At 43.2% G+C, this 22,424-nt stretch overlaps 1 protein-coding gene across 1 annotated transcript; it reads left to right on the top strand.

Moving 5' to 3' along the window:
* Nucleotides 1-68: 68 nt before the first annotated feature.
* On the top strand, nt 69-21,412 carry LOC126539443 (pleckstrin homology domain-containing family F member 2-like). Its single transcript, XM_050186277.3, has 9 exons — nt 69-167; nt 2,598-2,662; nt 3,278-3,415; nt 4,937-5,000; nt 8,284-8,412; nt 8,625-8,731; nt 9,577-9,739; nt 15,207-15,355; nt 17,400-21,412. The coding sequence occupies exons 1-9, from the start codon at nt 152-154 to the stop codon at nt 17,598-17,600; spliced, it is 1,032 nt and encodes a 343-aa protein (XP_050042234.1). The 5' UTR covers nt 69-151; the 3' UTR covers nt 17,601-21,412.
* Nucleotides 21,413-22,424: the final 1,012 nt, after the last annotated feature.

Raw genomic sequence — 22,424 nt, 5'->3', positions numbered from 1 at the left:
TCTAAACAAAAAAAAAATTGGAAACCGTGTACTATTATCTTGGTTTAACTGCTGTATTTTTTTTTCTTGTGTGTGAGCGGGCACTGGTTTTGTGAGTAGCGCACTGAGTGTGACCTGCGTTTGAGAATATCTCACCACTGTGAGCTTCAAGATGGTTGACAGCCTCGGTAAGTTGCTGCTGGTCCTCGCTGTTTTGCATGTCAAAGAAACTGTCCCCCGACATACGATCATGCTGTATCGCCATTCGTGATTCTGATGTTTTGGAAAAGCGTTCAGTCATTTGCTGTCCGCTTCCAGTTTTTCTCGTGTCGGTGTGCAGTAGATGATCTGAAGGTATGCGCGGTACGCCCACAATGCGAATGTGGTATCGTCCGCTGCCTGCGAGTTTATAAATAACTTATTTGTTGGGGGGGAAAAAAATGCGGCGGTTGAGCGATTACGATGCTTCCATATCTGACTACACCAGTGTAAAAACATCACGCTAGAAAACCTTGAACGTCTGTCTACGGCACGGAAGCTATTTCGTGCAGCAGTGAATGGAACTGTGGTCATCCTCTCTACGCGCTCCGGGAGGAAAAAAAAAAAAAGTACATAAGGCAGCCTCCTAGTCTCGTGTCAGAGCTCGCGTTGCTGAACAGGAGGATCGCCTCCGTTGTTGACACGGCACAGACAAGGTTGTAGAGCGTTGTTTCGCTGTAACGCAGCGGTCTTCCTTATGACTCACTCCGTACTACGAAGCGCAGCACTTGTGTCAGCGCTCGAAAGACAGCTTGTCTTATCGCAAGTCGCAAAGGGGGGCAGTAGTCGTGCGTGGTGACCGACGAGCTACCGCAGTTACGCGCGCGTCACGCCGCGTTTGGAGTAAACGGTCCACGCAAATTTCGGTTCCTTCCGAGGCTCGCTGCGAGTTCGGGTTTGTTTTCTTGGCCGGTGTGTTCATCTCGCGTTGTGCGTTTCGAGGGGCACAGCTGATTGAATTCAGGGTCATTGTCACGTGCGCAAAATAAAACCTTGTGAACGAATCTCATGCTTCCACTTGAGCAGAGTCGAGTCGGTGCAAACGAGCTACGTCGCGCTCTATTACCCTATATTGCGAAACCTTTCACGGAAACTTCGCTTTTCTTGAAAGCGGCTCGTATAGTAAGTGGCCGGCTGAAGCTGGAGCCGCGTTGATTCGAAGCAGTAGAAGCTAACGCACGGGGTGTCTTTTACTCTACAACTGTCCAACGAAGTGGTTGAAAATTTTTAGTATCAATGTTGTAATCGTACTTCTCTGCGACGTGGGGGCGTGCTTTTTCATTGTGCTTTGGTAGCTGCTTGGTGCAACCGCTGCTCAGTTCTTGGTTGCTGAATGTCGTATTGTAGCTAATTAGGCGTCACATGCAAGTGACGCCAAATTGGACGTACATGCTAGTAAAATAAACGTGTCTAAAACTTTGACGTTGTAGTTACGGTAAAACTGAAAATTGTATGTCTTGCATTGTATTGTTATGGAACAAGTTTCAAATAATTACAGTTCGCTTACTTTCCAAATTGAGTTCACCAAGATTCACACATGCTAATGAAGTATATATAATAAGTCAACTAAATGCGCTCAGTGACAGGCTAAAAGAGTTCAGTACGAGCTCCACCCACAAAACCACGCTACAGCTGTCCCCTGTGTCTCTGTGCTTCATAGCAGTTCTTGAGAGATGCCAATATTGAAATTTGCCTTTGCCATGATGTCACAGAAATGAGTGAACGTAATTGGCTGGTGTATGTTTACAAATTTTCTTTGAGTTGGACAGTGGAGTACTTGTCTATGCATTCTTTCATTGTCTCCAACTATGGCATTACATTGCATAAGTGTATTTGATACTTCTTGCAGACTGTGATGAGTGTTTTAAAAATTATGACTTTGAACATTAGGTTGCGCACACGCATATCACTTGCAAAACAGATCTTACAAGTAGCCATTTGTAAGAAAGTTGCAAAAAGCAAATTGATTGTCTTACTATTCAGTTTGAATCTGAGGCATCTGCTATTTAATGGGTTCTGGACTCTATATACAACATTGAATAACAGCTATTAGTCAAAAACTAATCGAATAGCACTTATTAAAGGGTTATATTATTTCTAATAGTAGCTGCTACAAGACTGGGTGCTCATTTGAAATAGCTGCCTTTCAAAGTTTCATAAAGATTTTCAATAATCTGCATGCGACAATGAGATGATTGACATGTCAGTTCGAAACAACTGTGCATTATCTTCTCGACAAAATCAAAGTAATCTAACCAGGGTTAGAAATGGTTAGAAAGCCAGACAGCATAATCACAAAGTTATCTGAAAAGTTTCACTTGAAAACCCTTAGAAAATGATTAAGTTCAGTGTTATCACTACCCTTGATTCAATTTCAAAAATCACTGTTCACACACCCTTAAAAAACTGCAAATTTTGTGTGAAAGAACATGATGAGGCTTCTTTTTTTTTTCCCTCTTTCCCAGTAGTCTGCAACATGTAAGCTGTCAGTTCTCATGTTCATTCATACCTGTCATGTGTGCACTAGTGTGTCAGTATAAATAGCAACACGCATTCTATGCTTTCTTTCCATGCTACAGTCAATACCCGGGCAAATGCCAAGCGGATTGCAAACATCGAGAATTGCTTTGGAAGCTCCGGGCAGGTACGAATTTCTCTTGTCTTTTTTTTGTGTTGTGTGCATTCTGCTGATTTGCATTTATTCAAACACATTAGGTACCTTTAAATTGTCTGGTAAAATGTGGTCCAGAAGAGAATTTCTTGGCTTCTTATGTACAACCTTGATTGAAATCGGGTAGAGAGAACTTCTGCACATGGGCAATGTTAGAGCTGCAATTGTGTAATATATGCAAGCATATCGGTAGCACTATCTTTTAGTGGTACCTGCTGATGCATATGGCACCATAAATATATAAGATATAGGCATGCCTGGAACGTAGTTCGTGCCCTATGAATGCCCTTTTGTCAGACCTTTTTGCCGGCTATGCTTTGGCTCTCCGAATCCAGCAAGTTTCAGGTGAGTGGAGGGCTTGCTCACCTTAAAGAAAAAGAAAGCCTGCACATTGATAGGAAATAAACTGTTGTTATCTTCTTAGATTAGTGAGCGGAGTGCTGGCGACTGCAGCAAGGCTTTGTACCTGGTCTTGTTATGAGTTATTCGGACTCTGAACTTTTGTAGCATTAGTGCAAAAGCGTAATATGTACTCGCTGTGCTATTGTGAGCACTTTATTAATATGAGTGATCTTTTTATTTTCGCAGCCATTGGCTTCCCATGGTCGTGTGCTTGTGGGAGAGGGTGTTCTCACAAAGATGTGTCGCAAAAAGCAAAAACCGAGGCAGTTCTTCCTCTTCAACGACATACTCGTCTATGGCAACATCTTGATCAACAAGAAGAAAGTGAGTACTGCACTTGTTTCTCATTGCTGTTACCGTGTAACGGTACAGCAGGCTCGAGTGCATGGACATTGGCTTGGCTCTGACTTGTGGCTCTCTGTTCTGTGGCTCAGGTGGCGTTTTTGGGGTACCCAGCTCAGCTGTCAAGTTGCCTAACCTGTAGTCGGGCATCCATGTCAGAAATGAAACCACTGCTGCACAGCTCATGTCGAGCCGTGTACTAGGGGCGAGAGTGTGCAAACATCCCTCTTTCCGAACGTATGCTTTGCCTCCTATGTCACTGAGTAGGCGGTGCTCAATCTGTACTCCCTCCTCACCATGCCGGTGACCGCTGACAAAAGCACAATGCTGGCCAATCACGAGGACTAGCAAATGTCCGAAAAGCGAGACGCTTGCACTATCTTTCCCCAGGCCTGGTCTGATGCTTGAGTGTAGTTTTAATGTCACTTGTAGCGGTGATCATCTGAATGCATAAACACTTACAACCACTTACATTCTTACAAACGAAAACCAAGATGTACAAGTTGTGCAGAACCAGACTTCTGCTAAGTGTGTAACTTACGTGGCCTGCCATATGTGCAGAGATTTGTATCACACTCTAAGCATGCCAGCTCTTGTACTGTGTATTATGGTACACGATTGCTTTAACGTGACTGCAGAATGAATGTCATTTTCAGTTCACTTGCTGCAAGGGTCACCTTAGCGCTCTAAAAACTTCGCACTATTTAGCCAGCTGGTGCTCTTCACCTGTTCATCTTTTATCAAGATAGGCCCTAGACAGCTTCCAGATTTGCCCACGACATAGCCTTCTAAATTACCGGGCAAAATAAATAAATAAATAAGGGCAACTAGCTGGAGTGCATCAAAGCAGAAGCCTGCAGATTTTCAACACTTTTCCCCGGCACAGAATCACAGATTTGCAAGTCAAGTTTGCCGTAAATTGTACAAAGTTCAAAGTATAAAAAGAATTTCCATGCACTGAAACAACTGGAAAACATGCTTTTTATTCTGCCGTGTTAGCCTGGTAAGGCACGTGAGTGGCAGTTTCTTGGAGCTACAGGCTTGCTGCTGTTAATCCCCGCATGAAATCATCTATACGTAGTGATTCTCAATTTTTGCAGAGCAGTGTTGTATGTGTGGAGTTGAAAGAGGCATGTCTGTGTTTTGTGAGGGAGCTATTTGGCTGCCAGATAAACTGGACTAAATAAAGTAGCCATATGTCCTGGTTTAGGACAGACACATTTTGTTTTTAGATTTTTTCCTGCTGTTCTTGTGATGCTTGCGGTTTTTTTTTCTTGTGTGCTAGTGTGTGGTGGAAAGGCGTAGTTGTTGCTTTAGAAGCTACTGGTACTGAAGTTGAGGGTAGAGATTGGATTAACACATAATGTTGCAGTTGCCCAAGTAGGCATCTGTGCTTGAGCTGCGGAAGTGTGTTGCTTGTTAATCCTCTTCTGGTATGTCACACGCTGGCAGAAACATTACAGATTACTTAGAGTGAAAATGTGCATTTCTTCTTCTGAACAGTACAACAAGCAGCACATTATTCCATTGGAAGAAGTCAAGCTGGAGAACCTAGGGGACGATGGAAGTGAGTGAATCTTCTTTCCCTCATTTAGTTGTGCGTGTCTAATGCAGGTTACACTGCCTGCTGGCAAAGCAGGAATGTGTGCCTATGCTCCAATGCGATTGCCCTCTCTTGTGGCAACACTTACCATATTTACTCGATTGTAATGTGCCCTTTTGCAGAGAACTAAAAAGAAGTCCTTTACATTATTGCGCACCTCATTCTTTCATACAGAAATACATCTTTCTCTCATGTGGAAAAACCAAGATTTACTCCAAATGCATTAAAGTTGCGATAAACTAAAAAAGTCAGTTTTGTTCCAAAGGCGAAGCATCGATTGCAATAGCAAATTAGTAGACAGCTATACGAAAAGTAAGGATAGTAGTTTTATCGGCTGTGTAAACTTCTAAACATTCGCTTCCTAATTAAATTAACGAGCATGGTGTCACGGGTGTACAAGCAAACATGAACACATATCACTCAGTGACCGCGGAAACTGTCAAAACGCTGGAGTGAGAAAGTGCGGTATCAGGAGTGAGCGAATTGACCTTTGTGCGGCCTCTCGCTTCAATGCGACTTAAGCAACGACTACACAGCACTGTGTGCCTAGATGCATAGACTGTCTCCATTGCAGATTGCTTTCAAGATAAAAGGCCATGCGGCCGTGCCTTACGCAGCAGCCGCGTCAGAGTAGAACACCTCTCCTGTTGGCGCCAGTCCCGGACGCAAGTTTCAGGAACTCTGAACACCCTTGATGCGGGCCGATTGCCGTCAGTCTCCGCACACGCGATCACTTTTCTTTTAATTGCGGCATTGTGATGAACTCGGCGTGTCTTTGCAGTCGGCACTTCCATGCTGATAGAGCAAACGCAGAAAACGGGAAGAACGACGGTGGACTCGGCTCACGTACTGTAGCACATCGAGGAAGCTACTCGGCAGCTAGGCTTGAAGTGCATACGAGGTGGCCATCTTGAAATGCCGATGGTGATATGGTAACGCAGATTTAGGCTCATAGTTGATTCTAATGTGCACACAATTTTTGGACCCGTTTTATCGGGAAAAAAGCACACGTTAGATTCGAGTAAATATGGTAGTCCTTACATGCACAAATAACAAACGTGATGAATAGACAGCAACGGGAGCGGTGTTACAGCAGCTTGGGTTGGTGCAAACTCCCATGATTGACGTCCTTCATTCATTAGAACGGAAAAACAAAGGTATTCGGCTAACCTGAGACGTAACCTTCGGAACTCGCCTCCACTTATCCGCAAACTGGCATTTCAAACATTTGTTCGCCCTCGACTTGAGTTCGCTGCTCCAGTCTGGTCTCCCCACCTAAATTAATTAACATGCTGGAATCAATCCAAAATAGAGCCGCACGTTTCATTTCCTGGAATTATGACTACCGTTCTAGCGTAACTCAAATAAAGATTCACCTTTCACTTCAGCTGCTAAGTAATCGTCGCGACATAGCCCTTTTGTCATTATTTCATAAATACGCCCACCACACTAACAAACGCTCCCTACACAAAGAAACGTCATTGTACACGTCGCACAGATTACACAATTATCATAGCTTCACGCGCATCTATGGTAAAACAGAAGCATTTAACTCATCTGCAATCCCACGTGCCGTTCGGCTCTGGAACAACCTCCCCAACAACATAGTTGCGGAAACTGACTGTGAAAAATTCAAGCACTGACTCAACTTGCTTAACCCTTGTTGACCATTATTGTCACACTTGCTGTTCTGTGTTATATTTTCTACCTTTTTCTTGCACTGTTATACGTTTGTTACAAACTTATAGAGTTCCTTTTTATAGTACTCATATGCAGCTTTATACAGCTAATATGTTTCTCTTACTTTTATGCTGTACACTCAACTGGTGTTTTTTATTATTATTATTATTATTGTTACTAGATTGTATGTACTTGATTCTATGCCCCCCTTACTCAGTCCCCATGTAGGAGCCTTGTAAGGCATTTTACAAATAAATAAAAAAATAAATAACTAATATTGGATTTCACTAGTAGATCTGAAGCGGGTTCACGTGTTCCACTGCTAGTTCTGGATCAACTTACTTTGTGGCAGAGTGCTCTCGTGCTCCGTTACGGGGCACAGATTTTGTTGGAACCGAAGGGCATGTCACACATTGTTTTCGGCTGCTGGGAGGAGCTGGAGGAGTTTGGTTTTGCCAGAAGTGGCGGCTGCGCGTAGTAGTTCCCAACGGAAACGTGGCACAGATTCAGCATCACTTTCATGATAGCGTTCGTGCTGATTCATGTGAATGAAACCGTGGGAGCGCATTGAGTATAAAAGTGAGGCTCCATTTCCAGAATGGGTTGTGCACGCACAACGGCTTCCACTGTAATCTGGCACGGAACAATTTGTTTTCCGCTGGCAAATTCAGACATGCAAAATAAAGGCTTGCTTAACACTTCAGGCGACTGCTCCAGACGTACTAGTGGAATTCGCCATAAGGGCGTGTTGCAGGACATGCATAAGTTTGGAGTTGTGTATATGCCAAGAAAAATGTGAGCGGCTATGCTTGAAACTTGAGGTAAACCAGGTTAGTTTTGTCTTAATATGCAATATGTCGTAATGTACAATATGCAAGCAAGTCTGTACATATCAGCTTGAAGGTGTGGGTGAATTAAAATTTCAGGTTGTTGCCTGCAGTTTGAGTACGGAGTGGGCATATATTTGCTTGCCATGTACTAGGTAGTGTGCATTTAATATAGTTGCTTCATTTAGATTGCCATTTGGTAACACATATCGATGGACAATGCACATTGGCCACAATGAAAACAAGTTCCCTTGTTGATGCATTGGCTGCAGGCTAAGTCTTCCCTTGCTTGCCCATTTTAACATCCCAGTCAGATAAGGCACTTTTGATCGCGATTGAGCTCGATTGAGATTGATTTTCTCGATCTCAATTTACTCCCTTCCGCAGCTTATGCAACGTAGCCTGAACATGGTGCACTGTAGTACAATAGATTTGACTCAAGGCAAAGGCAACATATGACAAAGTGCTTATATTTATCTTGTGTCACATCTATCGTGCTAAGCTGCAAAAAAGCCAATTGAGATTGAGAAATTCAGTTTAGATCACGCTTGATCACAAGTGAAAGTGCTTCGTGTGACTGGGGTCACAAGTCAATCAAGTCTCGATTTTCGTGTGACCCTCCTGTCTTCGACAAGTTATTTGAACAAACATACACAAGTTCAGGGGTAGTTGTTATTGTCAGTTTCAGTTGCGAATTGTTGCAGAAGGTTGTCTCACCGCTAAATGTCGCAACATTTCAGCTGGGTTGAAGAATGGCTGGCTCATCAGGACCCCGACCAAGTCTTTTGCCGTCTATGCAGCAACTGCCACAGAAAAGACAGAGTGGATGGCACATATCAACAAATGTGTTGAGGACACTATCAGGAAAAGTATGTAAACTTGCCCTTGTGCTTGCTGTTGTTCAGGTGCTCTGTTTTTGGCCTGCAAGATTGAAAATATTTCCCTGATGTCATGACATTAAACGCTCAATGCTACTGTAATTGTATTTTATATTCTATAGCTACAGCCATGTAATTACTGTAGCATAATGCTTGTATTTCGCAGTGTATGAATTGCTTGTATTTCACTTGTACTTGGATAGCTGGAAAATACCCAACCAAGGAGCATGCTGCTGTGTGGGTTCCTGATGCTGAGGCCGGCTACTGCATGCACTGTCGAAAGACCCAGTTCACCATGCTGAACCGTCGGGTATGTTAGCCGCGTTCTTGAAACATTTTCCTTTTTTGCAGTACAATCACTTGAGAAGGCTGCGAAATTCCTCTTTGGCTGATGTTCGATTTTGTAGGAATTGTTCTGCGCACACTCCTCAGTGTTGTGAGAGTATTTGTGTTGTCAGCTGGCTTCCCATATTACCTGTACTTCATACATTTTCATTCCGCGGAAAAGGTTGGGGATAGATAGCGCATGAGATCTAAGCAATGCATATGTACTCTGGTGAGCAAGAGTGTACAGATCACAGGCTCACTGAAAAAAACAATGTATTTGTAATTTACACACACAAACTGAAATTGATAAGTGCACTGGAAAGTTCGCAATACCAAGTTTTGATTACAGTCCTCCATATCAGTTGCCTTTATCACAGGATCCTTGGTCCGTACGCTTTTGCTGGGGAAGAACATGTGCCTATTTTTATAATGGCGAGATGGTGGAGAGCTGAACTGAATCTGAAATAAAAGAGCTTGTTAAAAGTCGGAAAAATAAATTTAGCTGAATTGAAAGGCCAGAAAGGAGGAGGCAAGTAGCGTTTTGTATATTTGGTGGATCATGGAGGAAGCACTGCTGACTTTACTGTCACATTAGTTACAAGCATTGCTCCCACGTTTATGGCATTGCGTCTGTGCCAGAAAGCAAGTGCAGAAGTTCCTGAATGAGGTCCACTGCTTTCTATATCGGGGTGGTAGCCGTCTTATGGACCTGTATCACTTACATATGCCCATGACTATTACTGCAATACTATGTCAACTATCGCAGCGGTTTACCAAACTGCACTGCCTTGTCACACATTTGGCCTGCTTGTTCCACACATGTTGCAGCACCACTGCCGCAAGTGTGGTACCGTGGTCTGTGGCCCCTGCTCCAACCGCAAGTTCCTACTGCCAGCACAGTCCACCAAGCCTCTGCGGGTCTGCCTCACCTGCTACGACGCTTTGTCAAGGGCGTCCATCTTGGAGTTGACCACGGGTGGCATGGCGAGAGGTGAGGGCACATTTTCTTGATCTCAGAAAGCATTGCACTTCAGCCTTCTTGGTAAGGCTAGCTCAAATTGTTCAGCGCAGTAGAGAGGTGAAGACAAAGCGCATCTAGTATACCGCACACGAGCACTAACTTCAGGAAATAGAACAGTGGAGCCTCGTTCATACGTTCTGGGAAAAAAAAAAGCAAAAACTCACTAACCAGAAAAATTTACTGTCAGAAGTCACTAAAAATTACGGCAGAACTTGTCCCACGATGACTGACAATGGTAGTGCGAATACCAGTCGAGCAGTGTAGCGACAGACCATATTCCCGAAGTCACGATTATTTACCACGAGTATAGTGGAATCTCAATATAATGAACTTCAGGGGACCGTGGTAAATTGTTTGCTATTCTGAAAGATCGTTATAGTTAAAGCCCCAAAATTAACCATTCCGCCCATCAACGCATCAATTCACAAGTTGTCACCATATGAGCTATCCACGAAAACGTCGCTGTTGGCTCTCGACATGTGCTGTTGCTATTTTCCATAGATTCCACTGCCATGCACCACCGAAGCACCGCTTAATAAGAGTGACGTGCATGAAACAGACGCTGACGCTGAGAAAACTACCGACAAAAAGGTTGCTTCGTGTCGCCTCCAATGCGCAATGTTTCTTCCTTGTTTATTTTCACATTTCTTGCCATGGATATCGCAACTGTGAGGCGGATACCTGAACTATGTCAAAGCGCAAATGCACGTAAACAACACCGTCTGGAAAGTGCAAAGTGCGACCGTGTGGCATCCGCACGTGTAGGGAGGTTATATTTCACTGCGCTCATAGCGATACTCGCAAACAACTTTCTTTGGCTATGAAAGGAAAGCTACAAAGGCAATGCGCGCACAAGTGAGAGCGCTTCTGAAAAGAGTCCTGCGTTTTAATCTCCGTTAGGTTAGGCTGAGGAAGAGCAAGCATAAATACCTTATTAGCAAGTTACATGAGACAGAACATACCACTGAGTGTAAAAGTTTACTTAGTTTGTCACTTTTCCCTTCCACGTCGGGGCATACGCGAAACTGTCACGTGTGAAGGCTGCGTCGATTCAGCCTCTGTTCTGAGCAACCAAAAGCACTGTCAAAGCTGCCGGACTACTTCATGCGGTAACACATGTGCAGCAGCCACACGCCCGTAGCTTTCCCTTCATAGCCGCAGAAAGTTGTCTGCAAGTATAGTACGGCTGCAAAAAGAAGAGTGAAAGAAAAAGGCATGCACAGAAAGAAGGGTGAAAGAAGGAAGAAACATGCCTCCGTTGGTAGGTGACACTTTTCTGGGCTTAGCATGCGCTCGCAAAACCTGATGCTCTGTTGCCTCTGTTCACCCGCATTCATTTTTTTCTCGGGCGCCGTCTCAGGTTTTCCGAACCCATGCGCTGCAATGTCCGCTCTCTTCGCCTTGTCGTCTGCTAGCCTACTGTTTCGGCTGTCGTTAGGATACACGAAAATCTAAGAATCTCCAGATTTCAGAATATTCTTAGTACTGAGGCGTTAACATCACAGGGAAACTGAATAGCGATTGTTATTCTAAAAAGTTAGGTATTCTGAAGTTCGTAGTACTGAAGTATTTTTATGTTGAAACTATAAGAAGTCACCATGACGGTGATGCAGTGACCATGATGGCATCACGACCACAAACTTGCACCTAGTGGCCTAAGCTATTGGACAACTTGGGCTACTGGGCTGGTGTAAAAGGCACGATGACGACGGCATGATGTGAGTAAGATATCACGAAGGTGGAATAACGACAATGGAACGACCATGACGGCACCACGACCAGGAGCTCACACCTAGTGGCTCACGCAGGTAGACAGCCTGGGTCATTGGGTTGGCGTAAGAGGCTAGATAGATAGATAAATAGGCTCAAACTGGCTGAAGTAGGCAAAGAATGCTACTCGCATTAAAGAATTCTGCATGCTCAACTGTAGTTGACACCTACATAATGCAAAGTGTTGCATGAATCGTATGCCAATGCATGCCAATCAGGTGAGGCCCCAGCAGTCAGAGACGCATGTTCTCGTTTTCGTGGCTTCGACAAGCTTACATTTGTGCTTCTGGAATTTGGCCTGCATCATCAGCTTCTTTAGGCAGACCATTTTGGCTGGAAGTTTTGAGGTGCCTCCTTGGTGAGAATCTCTGCCACATGAGCTAGTGGTATCCGAGTGGCCCGCTTTGTTTTAAGGCAGTGATGGGAAACCGAAATGAAATCTAGCTGGTGGGCAACAACAGAATACAATGCCACAATGCTGCCAGAGTGAAACGTGACACTCAATTCTATAAAAAGGTGCAGTACGTTTCCTACGCCACATTGCTCTGTGACAGATTGGTGAAGATTCTTATCGCAATAAGGTTGGTGGCGATAACTGTGAATGGTGACATGTGACCGACGACCCACGATATTTGCTAGTACCGGAACAGGAAACAGAGTGTGGCGGATGTTGGTGTGACATGGATAGGCGAGTATTGCAGGGAAGCTGTTGTTGCAGGTGCCTACTGCTCTAAATTGTGCGTCCCTCATGCTTTTTCTTGTTCACCTGAGATATAGCAGCCGGAAAACATATCACACGATCGCAGTTTGCCGTTATACTGAATGTTCTTGCGGAAACAGTCTTTTCCGGGAACATATTGAAGCGCATACTTGCTTGTCATTTTGCACTGACTTTTTATCACCTGCTAATGATTGTTTACGTTATCACTCGGCGCAAGGCATGCCTGCATGTACGGAAACATTCTTGACTGTTGTCGCTGATTCTGTGTGCTGTCTATGTTGTTGCCAAACCTTGTGCAATTAGATTACATGCACCACGCGAATAGTGCTGTAAATTCCAGAAGGCACTTGAGTGGCAGTGATTACGTAGGAATTTTCGACAAGTCATGTATAAACACTCGACACGCTTGCCTCTTAGTTCAGGTTTTGACGATCAGTGCGTGTGCTTGTCACTATCATTCAGCCCAAGTGTAACTTGCGTTTGCTGGCTCAGGTTCAGCCAATAAAGAGTTAGTTTTGCGACTTGCCATTGTGCCACATTTGAATTCTTCACCGTCATCACAACGTGACAGTATTAGCCGGTACAAGTGTAACTGTATTGGGTCATTTTCTGCATTCTCAGTCGTGAATGTTATCGCTGGAAAATCGTACGAAACAGGATCGTATCAACCAGGTTCTACTGTATATACAGTTGGAACCATCTTTATCGAATGCAGTAGTTTAGTGAAAAGGTGGTCTTATAACAGTAGTCATATTTGGACACACTAAACTTAGGTTGTTAATGTATTTATTTTATTTATCAGGCACCTACATCTCCTTTTTCTTTCAAGGCATTATTACATCAGGGGGTATACATGAAGTCACTGGGTAACAATTAAAAATGTGTTTGGGCTACCTAACTGATGAAAAAGGTCATTATTTGATGAAACACAAACAAATTAATGTGCAAGGGATTGCCAGTTTCAAATCTTATAAATAAAAATAAAATAAATGGAAGGTGCGACCCTTAAAAAAAATTTCACGCATTTTACAGTCGGGTCCCTTCTTGGCATGTAACATGGATTAGAATAACAGAAGTAGATAATGAAATTAGTTCATGCACATCAGATTACGAAATTACCAAACAGCCTCCTTATTGAACCTTTGAAAGTACTCTGAAATGTTGTTATTAAAGCGAAGCTCTCTTTTCCTCTTCATTCGATTTTTTTCACTCTTGCTGCTGTTGTCTTGCCCGCTGCCTCAGGGAGTGGTTCAGAGCGTGTTTATACATGGCAGGAGCACGGCACAGAGGAAAGCCGATGCAACAAACTCATTTGGACCTTTCCATCATTTCACATGTGCATAATGCCCTCTGGAGCTCCCTGGATGTTGCCACTTTAGCCTCTTGACAGCTGTAATTATCCGTAACCCCCTTTCAAAAGCATTGCGGAAACTGCAGCGCTTACTCTTCTACTAACGTGCAAGTCGAGAGGGGACGTAGATAGAACTGTAGAGAGGAGGGAGGAGAAGAGGCAGAGAACAGACGCAGTCGTGAAAAGAGTGAATAACAGCCTTGCTGCTCTCACAGTTCCCATGCCTGGGGAGCAGGTGGGAGAGGGAAAAGATGACCTGAGAAGGGAAGCAAACAGCAGTTGCAGGTAAATTGAAGGTACAGGATGGTACACTTCTGCTATTTCTGAAAATTTAACACTGCAAATTTGTCAAGTGGACAGCTTACGCAGGGCATGCAGATACAAAGCTGCATTAAAACACCCTAGGGTCGATGCGACACTGTGGACGTGGCCACACGTGCAATCAACACCTCTGTGCCCATCACAGTAGCTTGACGGCTATGACATTGCTCAAGGTTGCGTGTACAAGAACGCTAGTGCACTTAGATTTAGGTACACGTTAAAGAACACCAGGGTGTCAAAATTAATCCGGAGTTCGCCACTATGGCCTGCCTCATAATCCAATCGTGGTTTTGGCACAAACAGCCCCATTGTTCAATTAAAGTTTTACATTTCTGCTCAACCCTCTCAGAAATTATGAACAATGGCGCACAACACCTCAAGCAAACATGTCCCCCTGTGTGTTTTGTGGTGCATGCAATCCAACAGCAGTGGTGCATGCAAGGTAACGTTTAAAATCAACTCGGCACTCTCGTATTGGACTAAACGTGGACTAATTGGACTGTGGATTCCCACAGTGTGTGGGATCCGCATGCATTTTACGAAGTTTGATCTGACAAGAAATTTGTTAATTATATTTGATATTCGTTATAAGCATATACATGTTACATGCTGATATAGGCGAGAAACAGTTTAGATTTACTTCGTTATGCTGTATGATAGTTTGTTATATCTGTGTTCATTGTATCGATGTTTGACTGTATTCCAATCTGTCCTTTAGCTTGTGCAGCCACATTGCCCTCCAGACTTTTCATTAGATAGACGATTCTTGCAAAGGCTGTTGTTTCTCGCTACAAATGAGTGGGGGTTCTTTGGTGTGGTATTGTCATCTTGCTGAGTATTAGTGATGTAGCATCATCATCATTACCCTTCATAATCACTGCCACAAGTATTAGGTAGCTCAGCTTTCAAGCCACAAGCATTAGAACTTGTGCTTTCTTTCTTGGCCCAGCTAGACAATGTAGCTTCCCCTTCACTTTCCTGAATAAACGTAGAGATAATGGCACACCTTCCTTAGTTACACTGTCCTACAGCAGCATCACTATATGGGTGGCAAAACCTGTAACAATGACATGCGCATTTGTGTAGTTCATTACAAAGTGTCAGTGCAATAAAATGTTCCCCTTCGTGAGCCAGCTACAAATGAGCGGGTGTTCTTAAGTTGGAAGTTGTGAGTTTGTGAGCATTTGATTTCTTCAAGTATGCGAAACATGGAGAAATTGCTGTGGCTGTAAATCGTTGTACTCATTCAAGTGGTCTCCTGCTGAACTTTGCAGTTCAACAAAAGATGGACAAGCCAGTCCCTGGTGCTGACTCCTCCGGAGAGGATGACTCTGACTATGACGATGATGACAACAGACGGGCAGATGGTTCTGCAGACAATGGACTGTCCAAGGACATAGATGGCCTGACATTTGACGAGAAGGTACCCACTTGATTTTTGGGAACTGCGTTTTCAAGAGCATGTGAATTCCTTTTTGTTTGACATAATCTTACCCGAATTAGAGTATGTTTGGTCGGCAATGCCAACAAGTACGCAACAAAATGATGACACTGAAGGAGCGCCTAGTATCGAGCGAACATTCAAAACATTGCATGCTCTGCATCCCATGCATAATATTTTAGCGTATCGCACCTCTTTCCATCCTTTCCTTGCTAAATAGTTATTCAAATTTCATTCACATTGCTTCTTCCTACACAAAGCAGTATGTCCAGAGTGATTAATTCTAGGATTGTGGCTGTGTAGTGTGGCATGTTTACACGGTTTGCTAGGGCCTCAGTTGCAGAATATAAGCAGACAGAGCTTGACTTGTTCTCATAATTCATTACATGCTAGCTTTTTGAAGCCATCAATGCCTACAGGATGCGGTAGCTTTATAACAAAAGTTCCTAATGGCATCGTAGATACTATTGTTGATGGGCGGGAGCAGGGTGAGCTACACAGCATCCTCCCATTTGTCTTGAAAGGATGACAGGCTCGACGTAGCTGAGGACTTCTTTTATGGCATACTAACTGTACTATGATACTATCCCATGCTGATACTATAAGGTACATCTCAAGCCAAGGCTTGAGCAATAGTGCTGAGTACTTCCTATCTGACGGAAGCATGTTTGAGTGATTATGAATGCAGCGATGGCAAAAAGTAATCTACTTAGATGACCGTAGTTTATTCCTACCATTAAGATTACCTCTGAGATAGTTGTTTTCAATGAGACCAAGTGCTGGGTGAGTCAGCACATGATCAACTAAGACGAAAACCTTCCACAAGGAGTACAGAGGATGGTTGCTGGACTCATAAGTGTTATTGGGCTAGCATTTGGTGCTCTGTATTCCTGTTATGTATGAGTCTTTTTTTTTTTTGCCGGTTTTTGTCTTGGTTGTGATCAGTAAACAGAGTAAGCAGAGTATTAGCTTTGCTCTACCTCGCTGACTCAAATCGGTGCACTGAAAACTATGGGTTGCATCAGCCAATCGGGAATGAAAGCTAGCTGCATGTCAGCGAGAAAAGAGCAGAGCTTGTCCATTGCGAACAGCTAATCCTTCCGTGAGCCTTCTGTTCAGCATCGTCAAGGACAAGATTAGTTGCAGACAGTGAATGAACCTTTCCTCCTTTTTCTGCGACATGCAGCTGGCTCTTGTGTCTGATTGGCTGACGTGACTTACAGCTTTCGTTGTATACTTCACAGTTCTTGTGAGATGGACTACAACCATGCTCATACACTTTGACTGGGATGGGCATGAAAAGAAAATGAGAGCATTTAGATTTTAGAAGTTACAATACCACGCTGATTACATCATCAGTATTTGGATTCAAAACCAAAAAAAAATTTGTTTAGGTATTCTTTTGAGTTTATCTTGCACCCAAACAAAAATTGTTGTCAAGCTTGCACATGCCTCCTTTATTTAACACTCAGTGTTCGTTAATTTCCTGTCAGGAACGCTTTGTTGCAGTGATAGGCATATATGAAACCAAGGAAACGAAGGTTTCTATGTCTTGGACCAGTGCTCGTCCAGTTTACTTGTCTCTTCCTGTATGAGTGTTTAAGTCTGCACTGCAAACACGAAGGTGAAAACCAAGGGAAGCATAGGGTAAATTACTTGTTTTAAATGAAATGTGGACATAATCAAGAGAAATGAAAGTAGATGACAAAATAACCTACCCCAAGTTGCTTTTTTGTCCACTTTCATTTCCCTTTATTTCATTTACATGTTTCAATTAAAGCAAGTGATTTATGCTTTTCTTGTTTTCATTTTCTGTTGGCTTCGTATGATTGTTACTAACAAAAATAAAGCCCCTGGATAGCCCTTGTTCATGATATGTGCATGCCATGATCTGAAAGTACCGGGAACATAGTCAAGGAAATACGTGCATGATAGATGACGATTCTTGTTTGGGGACAAGATAAGCCTCAAGGGTGCAGATTTTTTGTGGAGCATAAGCCTCAAGCTGCAGTTCTTTTTCCCACAGCCCACATTCTACGGAGACATGATGGAAGCCAAGAGCCCCGAGTTGGAGGTTGCCGAAGAAGCCAAAGCAGTGCCGGTGTCAACGCATCCGGAAGAGTCAAGCAGCTTGCAAGATGTGTTGCCCACTCATGAGAACGCAAAAGGAGATGCCCCGGTTGTGGATCCCATGGCTGGAGGAGAACCCCACCCAGACGGACACTGAGGCAGCCTGTTTTTGCTGTCCATACGATGCAATCCTTTGCCCCCAGGGCATCTTTTGTTCGAAGGTGCTTTCTACACTGTTTGGGATTACTCGTGCACTTGTTGCTGCGTGGTGCTGGTTTCCTGCGTTCGTGCGGCTGCCTTTTGATGTGGGCGATCCAGGGTTGGGGTTCAATTTTTTTTCCCCCCAAGATATCTGCAACATCACACTGAGAAACAGTCCCATCTTACGAAAGCCCAGTGTTGCATCTGTGCAATGCGGCACGGATCTTTCAAACTGCATTCTTCTAAGGCAGATAGAATACTTGTCTAGTGCTTCTGATGGTGCGTGGCCTGTCTACAGGCGTGACTTATTGTTGCTTCGGTCCTTCTAGTATACTTGACGATGCAGCTCCTTTCTCAATTCGTAATTTTGAATAAGGCCTATGGTGTTTTCAAGTATTGCTGTGTTGTACAATACTTGCGGAATGAAACGTGACAGGGAGACTTTAAAGTATAACGCTCTATATATACGCAGCTACTTGACAGTGCCGTGTCATGTCGTTACGAATCTGGTCATTAAAGGTAATGCGGACTGTGATCTCGAGTGAACGAGCCAAAATTACACTGATGTTGCACGAATGGCAGATGGTGGAAATGAAAGTATGCACATTAGTTAGATGCTGTGTTAATGCATCTCATTCCGTGAGTATAGTACAGGTTGAATCTTCAAGCTATGCTGTTTGAATTGAAGGTATACTTGCAAGCCTCTGCTTTAAAGCACTGGATAGCTTGTAGTATTTTTCAAATGTCCATAAGATGGGACCACTTTGCAGTGCAAATAAATAGGAGTGTGTCAATGTGTGTTACACCTATTCGTAACAGTAAGTTGAGAGAGAGCTTGTTATGAAGTCATTGGAAGCCTATATTGGAAGAAATTTGCTTGATACAGTGCACCAAAGGTGACCACCTGTTTCTAGCAGAACTAAATCAGTATTAGTGTGCTTTAGCTTAGCGTGGATGTTATATACTGGAAGACATGTTCCGAGACCAGTAATGACGTTATGATAAATTTATGATGTGCTAGAAGCTTGCTTTCTTATATTCCACTACCCTTCTCTTTGACTAAGGAAAGGTGCAGGATTACTTTCTTAATTACAAGCTTGCTGACACGTTTAAGCCACGAAATTTTAAGCGATCATTGCAATAAGCGTTGTGTATGCTTTGAACACGGCGTCGTAGGATGTTTCTGCTCGTACTGCTTTTCGCATCAAGGTCTTCCAGTATTGTGACACAGGTCTTTTCTATGCAAAAAATCTCTTGTCCTAGCACCAGTTCGATGGCAAAAACTGTGCGAAGCTCGCTCGGCAGTTGTCAGCGAGTGTAACGTACTTCATCTGAGACACATCATAGGGCAACGACATAGGCAGCGTGCTGTCATGTTACGCACAATTTGGCACGAGAACTCATCATTTGCTGCCAGTCATAAGTGCCTGCTGAGCAGAGCTTCGTCCTGACATGATTAGGACGGAGTTGACTTTGTAGCTGCCCGTTGTTGATGAGGCCGTGTGGATGCGAAGACAATTAAGCAGGGATAGTATCGCTATCAGCAGATGTTCGTGAGAAGATTACAGAACTGCAACTGATATTAAGTTGCCATTCAGGTTCCATTCACGTTGGCAGAGTGGGATATCTTCCTTGTTCTTTTTTTTTTTTGTCATGCATGTTAAGTGGTGCTTTCTGTTAGCATATACATGTGCCAGAGCAAAAATTATGCAATGCTTGTATGCCTTGACAGGGGTGCCACTGCTGCATATTTTTATTCGATCCCAGAACAATGTGCAAGGTTTCCAGTTGTGCTTAGAGTAGATGCTAGCATTTGTTTGTTAATCCAGGCTCTGATGCCAAAGGAATGTCCAGGCCATGAGTGGGGGCCAGCAATATGCCACTATTGAGAACTGCGCCATGTGCAGCATGAGCCACGGAAAAGTTTAGCTTTGCCTGGCTGGTCAATTGCACTGTGTTTGCGCTTTCACACCTTTTCCAGGCCAACTTTTATGTAGAGGGGATTTCTCAATGTGTTTGTTTCCTGTTAGACATTAATTTATAGCTGTATTGGTTGATGCATTTTTAGTTGTGCTGTGCTGCTTCTCGAACAACTGCTTTCAGACTTGGTTTGCCGACATTTTTTTTGTGTGTGTGAAGCTAATGCATACGGAGATGCTTAGAGAATCCAAATTGAACAGTCCAGCATTTCTTGCCAGCTCTTTCTCATAATGCTGATGGAACTGCATTGCTTATTAATGTGTCTAGCTTTAGGATACAATTGAAGCTGTTTTCAAGTGCTTGAAAAGTCGTCACTGCACAATGTTTACTGTTTGTACAAGATGCATCATGACAGTCATTGCTCACACTTTTTAAGTGCAAACTTGTCAAGTACGTAATTCATATCGGGAATGTAAATTTAGGCTTGGGTAAAACATCAATTATGTACTGCACAGTCGGACAATCTGAAATCAAGGTGCAACGTATTGTGCACATTTCCTTGAAATTGATTGCCGTGTGTGAATAGGGCATGTATGATAGTTTGACAGAAATTGAAACTGATGTTTGAATTTCATGTTGAGATGTGCGATTAATTTACAGCAGCAGATGTCAACGTTGTAAAGTTGTCTTGTATCTTTTACTAGCCTCTCGTTTTTCGTGTCGCCCACTGCCTTCTTAAATTATGAACCTGGGTTCAAAGCTTTGCCTGCCGTCCATGGCAAGGCAAAATAGAAAAAAAGAAAGGGAGTTTTAGATTTTCAGAAATAATTTGTTGTCTTGGTGCCTGTCATGCTGGTGATGCTTGCCTGCACAGTTTTCCTTGTTAGCGCTATAACCAGAGCTTTAGCTTAGTGGAGACATACAGTCGAATTTCGTTATAACAGTCATATCAGACCTGAAAATACCTTCAATATATCTGATTTTTGTTATAAGCATATATTTGTTACATGCTGGGTACTGGTTAGAAATATTTTAGATTTATTTCGTTATATCTGTGTTCATTTTATCGAGGTTTGACTGTATGGTAAAATACAGGGAGACAGTGTAGAACAGGAATAGCAGCTTTGGTGGCGACATATGATGCTGTGTTTGAGTTTTGCTCTAAGATAAAAACGTGTTACAAGAAACTTCTGTATAGGAAAAAAACAGATATGAAAATACCTTCGTGATTATGCAATGCCAAAATGTTTATCCCAGAAGCAGAATACTGCTGCACATAACAGCAGTAGTTTTGCATGCTTTGATTCCATACAGCATCACCGCATGTTGCCACCAGTTGTGTTGATACTGTTGTAAGGCTTCCTGTATCCAGGGCCAGTATTCTTGACTCGTCACTTTCGGGGATACTTCAGCTTGACGACGTGTCCAGTGGACAGTTCAATGGGGTTATGTCGGTGTTCTGCCTGCTGGCATAGCCAATAAGCATGAACTGAAAGCGGCATCTTGAAAAGTGGTTGATGCAGAACACGGCCTTTACTACACTATGCTAAAACTATTACGTTGAGGGGCCTGGCTTCATGGTGGGTAAATGTAAGCACGGCCCTCAAAAAGTTCTTCTCCAAGTGCCTTTGCTATGAGGGAATAGACACTCATATCTACTGGTAGATTACATAGGTTTTGAAAAGCACAGCACGTGTGTATGTATGTGTTGAGTGAGTGTGATGTAAATAGCTACAGAAAATTTTTTTACTAGTGTGACCACAGGGAAAATCAATTGTTTTGTGGGTAGACTCTTGTTTTTTTTCGACCACATAACTTTTGATCTAATAAAATTGTATATGGGTCTTACTTCAGTCTTCGAGTATTTAGTGCATACAGCTCCACATCGCTTGCAGACTTCATGCAGAGTCATAGCAGCTCCTGCTTGTGTAAATAGAAAGAACTGCTTGACTGAAAATTTATGGTGGAATGTTTAGCATAGTTTAAAATTCAAACAGAGAAGATCGGAATTAACATATTGTTGGGCATGTGGAATTACATAAAAGGATGCTAAAGAAGAGTATTGCATCTCAACACGAAAGGCAAGTGCAGACTGGCCAATCTCATTTAATCCCACTGGAACGAAGTAACTCGGTGCTACCTCCATGCACTGCTGTATCAGCAATTTTTCACAGGCCTGTGGCACCCACTGTTTGTGTGGACCTCAAGCTGACGATAGGTGGTGATCAAGACATGGTGACCGTGACTTGTTTCTGGCTCCGGCAATTGCTTTCGATGCAAGCAGTGCACAAAAGCATGGCCTTTCCAGGTTGGCTTCCATTACTACAAGGGAGTCGTCGTTGGCGTTGCCATTTGGCCACCACCTATGGCGCAGAGAACCTCACATCTCGTTAACTCTGAGATCGTTTCCACAGCTACACGAGCGAGCCCATTCCTCAAGGGCCATTTGAATTGTTAAAGAATTGCGAGTCCTTCAGTTGCTTTCTGTGCAACTAAGTCCTTTCATAGCAAAAAACAAACAGGTTTCTAGCAGGAGAGACAATCTTGATTGATTCCACGTGTGTGCCTCTGTAACAGCGTAGAAAAGAAAAAACTGGAGATAACATCCTGTTTAGATTCATTAGAGATACCAGCAGTCATAGAGGCATTACGTAATCAAGGAGTACAGAACGCTTACGTAAATACCTTGAAAAATATCTACAGAGATTTCACAGCTACCTTAATTCTGCACTAGAAAAGTAGGAAGATACCTATAAAGAAAGGGGTCAGATAAGGAGACATCATCTCTCCAATGCTATTCACTGTGTGCTTGGAAGAAGTATTCAAGCTATTGAACTGGGAAGGCTTAAGAGTAAGGATC

Source organism: Dermacentor andersoni, chromosome 11 (genome assembly GCF_023375885.2).
Source record: "Dermacentor andersoni chromosome 11, qqDerAnde1_hic_scaffold, whole genome shotgun sequence".
In the NCBI taxonomy this organism is placed as follows: Eukaryota; Metazoa; Arthropoda; class Arachnida; order Ixodida; family Ixodidae; genus Dermacentor; species Dermacentor andersoni.
This window is presented reverse-complemented; position numbering and strand designations above follow the sequence as displayed.